The following is a 10242-nucleotide window of genomic DNA, read 5'->3' on the forward strand; positions in this document are numbered from 1 at the left end:
CAGCAGCACTACTCGCTGTGCCACCGTGCCGCCCCACTAAATCTATAATTATCATATTCAGTCACGACTACATTCAGTACCAATAACAATACTGCTGTAACTGATATTTTCTTAGGTTGGATGAAATACCGAAGGGCAGAGAGCCCCTGCTGAAGACAATTACAAGGAATATTTGTAAAAACGCTCTGCACAGAATTCATTTATCCTTATATAACTCTTCCTAACATCAGATACAGATTTTGGAAACAAATACACCACAAGTTTTTTTTTTTTTCCTTGCATTAAAAAATTTATTATAAATATGAAAAATGCCATCAGAGAACAGCTGACTTACAGAAAAGCCCCTAAAGATGGAAATCTGTGAATGACATCTACAGTTACGGTAAACTTGCGAAGAAATGCATGACTTCGCAAGGGAAAAAAGGTGTTCTGCACACGAGGGCTGAAGCACGCAGGCAGGCGGAAGCAGTCTTTCGCACGGATTACACATTCGGTACATGCGTGAAAAGCACGCGCTGGTGGAAGTCAGCGGCAGCCGCACTCCTTGGCCACCATCTCGGGTTTATACTGTATTTCGGTACCTTCGCTGTTCAGCACGGCCACGCACAGCTCCTCGTACTCCACGGGCACGCAGCAGGGTCCGCGCTCAAGCGGCAGCCCGTTGTTCCGATGGATATTCAGCATCATGGCGTGATTGGTGATCCTCTCCAGCGGCAAGTCGCTGCACGAGCCCTGGCAGTTGTTGATGGCCGCCGTAGACGGGCTCAGCAGGTACTTATCCATGGACACGGTGAGAGGGTGCAGCTGGCACTTGCCCCTGCTTCTCTGGCCCTCTTGACCCCCGCGAGCGGCCCGCTGTCCCCTCTCCGCCTCCCAAGTCCAGAGCACAGTCTGCAGGGCCTTGAGCAGAAGCAGGGCGTGATACTGTCTTTCTCCAGGGTTGCCAGAACCTGCAAAACAGGGGAAGCGCTGTTGCTATGGCAGAGGCCACAACTATCCCGCTCCGGGCCTCAAGGGCCAAGTCCACGTCTCGCGTACTTGTGAGACCTCAGGAAAGAGCTCAAAGAGCGATCACAAAGAAAGCAAACCGAATTGTGGTTTAGGGCTTGTACTGGCGCCTCCATATTTTGCAGACTTGGCCCTACAGGTGTAGTTACGGGTAAAGCAAAGTGCAGTGAGCACAAGAGGACAGTTATTTAGAAAATGTCCCGGCTGAGAACATGAGCTGCGGTCCCACCTTCCCGCAACCATCCCTCTCACCCCCTGGCGGCTGGGCACCCTCCCTCGGCAGCGCGCTCAGTTCCTGCAGCCGGAGGAGCTGCTCCTTCGTGCCGTGTCTTCCTGCCTCTTCTCTGCGCATCCGGCTCATGGTCTCCTCCAGCCGCAGCCTCAGCACCGACAGCAAGTGGGGCTGCAAGGTCAGCCGACCCCGGTGGGCCCAGAGCTCCGAGGCGCTGCGGGGGAAGGAGAATAAGGTGGGAGCCGAGGAGTTGAGCAGGCCCAAGAGGAGGGCCTCGCTGGAGGAGGACCCCAGGCGCATGGAGGGCAGGGACGTCAGGGCACCGAGAGACACCGAGGCGGGCAGAGCAGGGACGGGCTCCAGCTGCGTGTGCGAAAGCGCTTCGCCCAGGAACTTCTGCAACTCGCACAGGAAAAGGAAGGTTTCAGAAGGCGGGGGGGCTGCGGTGTGGCTCAGCTCCAGCGCCGCTCTGCAGGAAAAATTCCCACATGGGTTGTTCCCTTGAGTCAGGTGTCAAACCCAAATTACTGCAGTAAAACAGGGATCGGGGTTGGACGGGCTTGGACAAAAGCACCGGTTAAACACCGAAACAATATTTTTGACTAATACCATACGTAACACGGTATCTTGGGAAACGCTCCTGGGCGGCACTACAGACTCACGCGTGCTTGGGCTCCGGGCCGTCTGAATCGTCAGCCGCCACCCTGTCTGCCAGGAGCAGGAGCAGAGGGCTCGGAGCCTTGTCCTCTGGCTTGTCCCCTTTCAGTAGCCGCTGCACCTCAGCAGCAGACGCCTCGGCTCCTGGAAGCGAACGTCACCGTTAACGTCCGAACGTGGAAACACACGAGCAGAACCTTCCGGCAAGGTGGGAAGGGAAATGTCTTCGCTGCTCACCATTATCCCCCCAGTTTGTCTCCATGGTAATCTGCCATGCCAGGCGATGCCGGGCTCCGCATGGTACTTTTCCCCCGGACAGAACAAGGAACTGGGTTCCCGCTGAAAGGCAAGCCGTCTGGGGAGGGGGGATTCAAATGAGAGGTAAATCCAAACCGTGCAAATGGCACGGTAATAACCTCCACGTTCAGGTGGGAGACAATTCGTAATAAGAAAATACCGACAGAAACGAAGGTGGATAATCTCCCGTAACTGCAACATGTACATATAATAAGTTGCATCGGCGCCGTCTGCAGAGCTGCTCTTGATGCTTAACCTGGTGATGCGGGAGGAGGGAACGACTGCTGAAGGAGATGCTCAGCACTCCCGTCCTGACAGAGCCCTCCAGGAAGAACAGGAGCGTGGGGGTCAGTTCGTGGCGTGCCGAGTGCAGGGGGGGTGGCAGCTGGAAGTGAAGGAGCAGCGTGGTCCTGCGTGTCGCTCCATCCACCTCCCACAGCTCTAAGAGAAAACGAAAAGCGCCAGTGAGTCGCATTCCGTTGAAGGCGATCTGAAACACAGCACGCATATATACAGTAAAAACGTAAAAATACGCAGAGGGAATTTGCTTCATGGCCTGGCTGTGGACACACATCTGAAGACAAAGAGGGCATCTTGTGTAAATTAAACACGGAGGAGGATAACTAAAAGTCAACGAAATACTCGGCGGGGGGGGGGGGGGGGGGGGGTCGGAGACCAAGTTACCTTTAGTGGGGTGTAAAACGTAGAGTGCCGCTTTCTCTGGATCTCCTCCGAAGCTTTCAGTCAGCGCCGAGGGGGTGACGATCCGGCCACCGGTTTTCCCATCTAGATTGGAACAAACGCCGAACCGTGCTCTGTCCTCGGGGCTCAGCTCCAAATCCCTCCCGGAAGCTTCCACCAGTTTGCTCTGCAGCTCCTTCACAACAGCTGCATGCTTTTCCTTGGCTGCGCGGAGCAAGAGCTTCCCTAGGCGGTGCTCAGAGACAGGCGTGGGGACGTCCACTGACTCCAGCGGTGGCAGGTTCCCCTCCAGGGGCTTTGGAGGGCCGTGAGGCAAGTGCTGCTCTTCTCCAAGCTCCCCCTCTTGCCTTCTGCTCTCGATGCCACCTGCAGCTCCCTCTCCTGTCGCATGACAAGAAGAGACGTCTCTTCTTTGACCGTTAAAAACAATACTGTGAAGTTCTAGACACATCTGAGATGTTTGGTCCTGAAGACAGGGCATTTTGTCTTTGCATGACATCTGGGAGGACGTAGGGTTTTGGACAGCCGTGGAAGACTTAAAAAGTAACAAGTGTCACCAACCTGATCGAATCTGGTCTTCCTCTGGATCCCGGTGCGAGAGAGCGACCACCACACAAGGCAGGAGCAACATCACCCCAACCACAGACCCCGGCGACATGTCGTCTTCTCGCTCCGTCGCCCAGTCTGCGAGAAGATCCCGTTTAGCCGGGCTCACTGGGGAAAGTTGAATTTTATAAGGTTCCCCTCCATAAGGGAGGAACAGAACATGTCACCAACACGCCGACGTAGACGATAAGGATGGAAGTAGCAGCCAACCAAACAAAGGATCCCTGTCCAACTGTGCAGCTGCTAAAGCGAGTGAAGAGATGCCAAAGGAGTCCTTCCCACCAGTGCTGTAAATCAGAACAATCACTTATTTACTCTCTCACTGTACTACGGTGCCCTGAGGGCCTCGGTATGAATGACAGTGCCACACGTAGCACTTAAGAAAATATGCACATCAATAATGCATTAAAACACACATTAGATGCAGAGAAGCATAAGATTGATAATAAAGTACATAAGAACGTGTTCTAAATGGTCCCTGCTGATGTAAACATTGAGATATTTTAAGGAAATGACAAAAAGGGTCATTGCGGATCCCAGTCGTCGTCCAAAAAAAAAATCTAAATTCAAAGAAAGCCTCGGTTTACGTGGCGAAAAAAACCGGGCGAAAAGTCAGACAACTCCTGAAACGCCGATTGTCGCACAGCTCGCCTGTTGCGTGACGTCATTTGAGGAAGCTTCGTCGTCACACCGGAATTTTCGAAATCGAGAGACGTCACGATTGACTTCTCTGAAGCTGCTGGCCTCTGAGCCACTGAACCTCACCTGAAGGACCAAGTCAGGTGATGAGGTACCCAAAAATGGTCTTAAACCAAGCGGACACAAAAAGCTGGGAAAAAACCAGTTGGCACAGGACGTCGTGACCTGTTCAAAGGTATAAAGCAGCTTGTGACAATGGGGGGGTGCAGGTAGCACACTGGGCACTTGGAAAACTCAACATCTCTGGTTCAAACCCCAGCTGTGCTGTAGTAACCCATGAGCCTGGTACTTACCCTGTACTTCCACCAAGAAACATCCTGCTGTGTAAATGTGCACAGATGTGCAAGTGGCTTCATATATAAACCTAAGTCTGTAGGTCAGCTTTGACAAGCTGGGGGTCTTCGGAACCTTCCGGTCCAGATGAAGAAAGAGACTAGCCGGGTGACGCCTTGGAAACGGTGGTTGTGTTGGATGAGCCTGCAGAAAGAAGAGCGGAATCTGCCCCGGCGAGAGCTCATCTGGCCAAACCTCCACTTCAGCAGTACAAGATTTCATCCTATTGCGATGTTTGGCATACTGCGTAACAATTGCTGTTATTTTCACATACAAATTACTGCTTTTTGAATATTTAAATCAGCATGTGTTGTCCTTAGACTTTCCAATTATTTATCCATTTGCAATTTGGAGCAAGTACTTCGACCAAGGGTTCGACAGCAGGAGATCAGTTTGGTATTTACTATGCCACGTGTTGCCCCCCATATAGAATGAGCTTGACAGATGTACTACTTTAGAAGCAATTACTTTTAATATAACTCCCTGGCATCTTTGCTGCCATTATTATCGCCTATTCCTTCCCTAGTATCTCCGTCTTGGCTTGCAATGAGATTTATGATGTAGCAATGTTGGAATCCTAATAAATAAATCCATTGAAAAATTTTTTCGCCCCCAAATAGTCTGCACTCTTGTCTGAATCTGAAATCCCACAGCTGCAGTTCAGTTTTGAAAACTCAAGGTTTCTGCTGTTTTGGGTTTGCCAAGCGTCACTGCCAAGAGATAAAGCCAAGGTTCATTCGATGTCTGAAGGGGCAGGTGGGGTGGATTTTTTTAATATGATCACAACGGGGGGGAACCTTTTGAAATGCTTGGAAATGACAGTGATGAAAAATAGCCACAAATTGAAGCAATTTATGTAGCCACACAAGCGCCAGTTTCAAGACACCTGTGTAGTTTTCTTTTAACGCATTAAATATTTCAATCAAAATACATCTGAATATTTTAGTGTAAATATCAAAACAGTTTAACAAGTAAAGACTTGTCATCTGTATTATTGCAAAGCCAAGATGTTTTGCCCTTCTATACAGATTACTGCTTTCTTCAGGGTTTATGCACCCATTTGCTGTTGGCCTAAGAGTGTTCCGAATACTCAAGTACTTTAAGTTATACAAAGAAACCATTTTTTTCATACCACAGTATTTTCAACACAGCCATTCCGTCTTTAGGGCAAAGAAACAACAGGGCAGAGAGTTCCCAAAACATCAGTGTCTATTTTTGGTCAAAGTAGAGAAAATTTGCGCTTGAAAATTTGGAATGTGCTACAACTGTAAACATATTACAGAAATTTTGATAATATGTAGGCAAAATTCTTCACTGTAGTTTGGGGGGGTGCAAAAAAAGAACAGAGTAACAGATTTTTATATGAAACATTTTATTAATTATAACAGAAAGCCCAGAAAATCCAAAGCATTTTTTTTTTTGTCATTTTAATTCTCTCAGCAGAGAAAAAGCACCAAAACAAACCGCATGATACTGCAAGGGAAATCAGGGTACTCTGGAAAGCAGAATTTGCTTTTTTTATTTTTTTTTAAATACATTTCAAATATCACAATGTTTACAAATAGAATTTTCTATGTTATATTCAGTCCAAAATACAACCCCCCCAAATGGGCTATGGGGTGGTTTAGGAATAAAACGCAGCACAGGGGGACCTTGCTTTTTTTATGCTTAAATTAGCAGGCGTTGAGAAGGGTGTGCGTGTGTGTGCGAGCAGGGAAGAAGGAGACAAGGACACCTCTAACTTCATTTAAGTTTGAGAAACAGTAGCTACAGAAAGGTGGCAGATTAACCTGAGGTTTGACAAACTATGGAAAACACGCAAGAAATGCAGAAAGTACTTGTTTGTTCTGAAGCTAAAACAGTAAACATCTACAGGCTTTTGTATATTCAATATGAGCTAACACTTCTGCTGGCGTCTACTCACCCCTCTGGACAATAAAGGTATAAGCTGTCACACCCCAGTGCTACCTCACTGAGCAAAGTAAAAGCTGCGGTGAGCAACAACGGATGTCATTAAGGCAAACGGGCCTTCATCGCAATTAAAGCAGCACCGCCAATTTACATGCGACTCGCAGCCATCCTGGGCCGAGGAAGTAGAACTGATTAACCTGAGAAGCACTGGTTTCACAGTGGATGTCAGTCAACTGAGTCTGCTTCAGCATACAAACAAGGTACAATGTTCTTAACGATGCTGTTTTCAGTCTATCAAAAGACATCTAGTGCTTCCTGAGTAAAATTTGAAGAAAATTTTTTTAAAAACATTTTCTATGTCTCAAAAACAGCCTTTTATCAAAGTGCACTTTGCTTAGAGAAAACTAAGATCATGTGTAATAAAAAAAGGATGTCACTTATTCCCATAAAATCAAAATAGATTAATGGGATCTAAAGTGGTTGTGTGTACCTTCCTTGCAAACTTTTCTTGCAATTAGTTGTAAATACGAGTTTGTTTTCTTCCTTGCGGAACTAAGAACAGTCGATTTTTTTTTCCTCCTTTACTCCCCTTCTGCGGATCACTTTAGCATTTCTTCAGCTACCTGAGGAAATCAAATCCATTTATCCTGCCGTTTCTCCCCTGCTCACACACAATCATCCCAAACAACTTGGGTACATGACAACACAAAGTAAGAAAAGCAAACGTGTAGTTTATTAATAACACTTCCACTCATTTAGCACATAAAGGATGTATTAATTCATAGCTGCATTGTCCTCATTTAAAGTGTAGGAGAGAACCTTACTGTTGAGATATTAAAATTGATCTGGATCTTTAGTCATAAAAACATCAATAACAACTGCATTTATTTCAAACACTATGTTCAAATCATAACTAACAACAAGAACAATTAGAAAAGACCTCAGTGCTGGTAACAAAGGACTAGCGTTTCTGGTCATGTCCTATGTGAACATGTTGCAGTCCTTACTTCACTAGAACAAAGTTGATGCACAATCCTAAATTACAATAAACCCGGTGCCTTTTGAACAGCATTGTGTCGATAAAGCTTAAGGTGAGCTTAATTTCTCCTTGAGGACATAGTTGCAAAGTAAACACACATACGAACATGTATGAAAACAAATTAAATCACACAGTCGGTTCCTGTTAGTGAAGCTGTTCACTGACCCCCTGCCCACGAGAAACCAGCTTCTTGATCCCACATGAATACTAGCACTTCCACCACTACCAGCAAAAACACCGGTTTACAAGAAAAGTGGGGGGGGCGTGTAAGACGAGCCCCGGGACAGGCAGTCAGTGTAAGGTCTTAAAAATCTGAGATTTGGTATAATATGCACCAGAATGTTGCTATTATTTCCATTATTGAAAAAGCACCGTTTCACAATTACAAGGGAAGGCATTGTTTAAAAACATCCACAGACCCATAGTTATCTTTTTAAAGCTAAAAAGCACTCTATGTTCCATGTTTCATTGAAACCACACAATCCCAGACATAATGCATAACACTAAAGTCAAACTACACAGGGAGAGTTGGGGGTGGTGGGGGGGGGGCAGTGTAGTGTGTCAGCAAAGCCGTCGACATGGGCTCGCGTTTACACCGTAGACAGATGTACGTGAATGAGCTGCGGTGGAGAACACGCTCCGTGGCTGGTCCTCGACACACCTCATTTCAAGCCCCCTGTCCACACCAACTCTTTGTGACGGGATATATTCACCGCGTGGCTCAGGATGTCCATATGCTCAGCACCAAATGAAATGCACTTTTTTTATTTTTTTCAATTAAAAAACAAAAAAACAAAAAAAACTTAACTTTCAGCCAATGTATACCTGCCTGCACCTTTAACCACCAGTTCAAGACTAAAGAGCTTTTTGATTCATATGCACTTAACCAGGGTACAAATGTATTGACAAACCATGTCTCGTCATATAGATTCACCAATTGTCCTGACAATAACATGATGTAAATTTTCAGAGTAAAAAGTGTTTATATAAAAAAAACACAGCTAGTGAAAACTTCATGCATTTCAATGACTTTGTGCCAGACTTTGGAGATGGCTTACTGAAACGTGCCGTGTCTATATTTGTACACTAGATATTTAATCATAATAATAATAATAATAAAAAAAAAACTCATACATTTTTAAATAACACAAAGTAAGGACTGCCATGTATGGCATAAAATGTCCCTGTGTACAAGAAGCACCAAGAATCGATAATTGCTGTCGATGTTTTAAACGTTGTTGTAGCAACAGGCACAGTCCAGAGTCATACATATTATAGCACCATTTTATCTTCAGACTGAGCACCACGTACACGCACTAAGACCTACAACATTTCACTAACTTTTCAGGAGAAATTAAATAACCCCAATAACAATATCTTCATCACCATGGAAAAATGACAGGATAAATAGAACAATCTAAATTACAAACAATTATAGTCTATGGAGAGTGGCTCCCATTCACAGTACAATACTTCTCTACAAAAATTACAAAATAATATTCAAGATGAGTGAAAAATTCCCCAGTAGTTTTAATGTTATTTACGCAAGTCCCAGTGTGACAATGTTTTTTTGATGGTGTTTGCTGGTTAAACTGGCTGCAGAGAGTTAGGCTACATTGATAGTGGATTTGAGAACACGGTAACAGATGCCAAGGTTCCTGAACTAAATGTTTTCAGCAAAAATTTTAAACCAGAAAATAATTGCTTTAGACACAAAATGCACAAATCGACATAAATACTTACAATTATATTCATCATTCACACCAGTGAATCCACCAGTTTCATTCACGCTAACAAAATCTTTACAGATATGTAATTTCTGTAATTGAGACTTAAAGGCAGAATCAAATAATCCCAACAAGATTAGTTTACACTTCATATGTATTTACACAAATATAGTGTACAAAAATCAGTGAGTCACATGAGCCGCACCCCTCAAAATGGTGGTCTTCTGAACTTGCAGTAAGATGTTCTATTCAGTGTCATCCGATTATACAAGGCCCATTTGGCAAAAACCTAAAAAGACTAATAAAACTGACACAAAGGTAAATATTAGACCTGTTTTCTTAATCTTTTAAAGCAAAACTACAACAGTGAAGACTTAAAACTGGCAACTGCCCAGAAAGCGACAACAGAAATGATCAAACGGACCAAGTGGACTCTACCAGTGTGGTTAGTGCTCACACTCATCCTACTGGCCTGCAGTGGGCCTGTGGACTAGATGCATCCCACTCACTCACTGCAGTCAGTCTGCGGCTGTGTTTCCACACGTGTGTTTTGGTGTCTGTGTTTGCGCCTGTGTGACAGGGAGAGCTGTGAACAGTCCAGCCAGCAGTAATGGAATGAAGACAACACCCTTAAAAGCAAGTGGCATATTGCAATTATTTTATTATCAGTCCTCTGTAGACAAAGTAAAACACTACAATTAACTCAAACTTATCTTTTTCTTTTTTTTTTTTGAAGGGGGGAGAAAGAAAGAAAGAAAAAACTGCTGACTGCACTGGTTCCACCCCAGTGGTATCTTGTCAAAAACTACCCAAGTATGTGTGTATCCAGTGTCAGATTCAGTACATACGACATTGATCAGAAGACTGCCAGCACTTTCTTCTGCTGTATGAAATAACACAATCATCAGCCTTTTCCCTCTATATTATGTTGGAAGGATGACAAAACACCACTGGTTAAGGATATGATGCCACTGCAGGTGACATACTAAAAGCACATGGACCTGCTGAGTGGGGACAGAGTAACATGCTCA

General features: G+C 45.2%; 1 protein-coding gene across 3 annotated transcripts; it reads right to left on the reverse strand.

Annotated features, from left to right (window-relative positions):
• Positions 1–279: 279 nt before the first annotated feature.
• On the reverse strand, positions 280–3747 carry amh (anti-Mullerian hormone). Of its 3 annotated transcripts, none has more exons than XM_029254503.1 (7): positions 3458–3747; positions 2879–3277; positions 2451–2635; positions 2135–2252; positions 1903–2041; positions 1261–1454; positions 280–950 (listed from the first exon to the last, which is right to left on the reverse strand). In XM_029254503.1, the coding sequence occupies exons 1-7, from the start codon at positions 3552–3554 to the stop codon at positions 526–528; spliced, it is 1557 nt and encodes a 518-aa protein (XP_029110336.1). In that variant the 5' UTR covers positions 3555–3747; the 3' UTR covers positions 280–525. The 3 variants fall into 3 exon arrangements, with proteins under 3 accessions (XP_029110336.1, XP_018583561.2, XP_018583560.1); XM_018728045.2 differs by having other exon boundaries at positions 1238–1709; XM_018728044.2 differs by having other exon boundaries at positions 1261–1709; positions 3458–3745.
• Between the last annotated feature and the right edge of the window lie 6495 nt (positions 3748–10242).

Source organism: Scleropages formosus, chromosome 9, assembly GCF_900964775.1.
Source record: "Scleropages formosus chromosome 9, fSclFor1.1, whole genome shotgun sequence".
NCBI lineage: Eukaryota > Metazoa > Chordata > Actinopteri > Osteoglossiformes > Osteoglossidae > Scleropages > Scleropages formosus.

What these genes read in the sequence shown, in the direction of transcription:
- amh (XM_018728044.2), bottom strand. Translation starts at nt 3,554, where the DNA reads ATGTCGCCGGGGTCTGTGGTTGGGGTGATGTTGCTCCTGCCTTGTGTG. An exon ending in GGAAGACCAGATTCGATCAG is followed by an intron (nt 3,278 to 3,457) that starts GTTGGTGACACT and finishes GTCATGCGACAG; the next exon opens with GAGAGGGAGCTGCAGGTGGC. An exon ending in GGGTGCCCAGCCGCCAGGGG is followed by an intron (nt 951 to 1,260) that starts GTGAGAGGGATG and finishes CCTGTTTTGCAG; the next exon opens with GTTCTGGCAACCCTGGAGAA.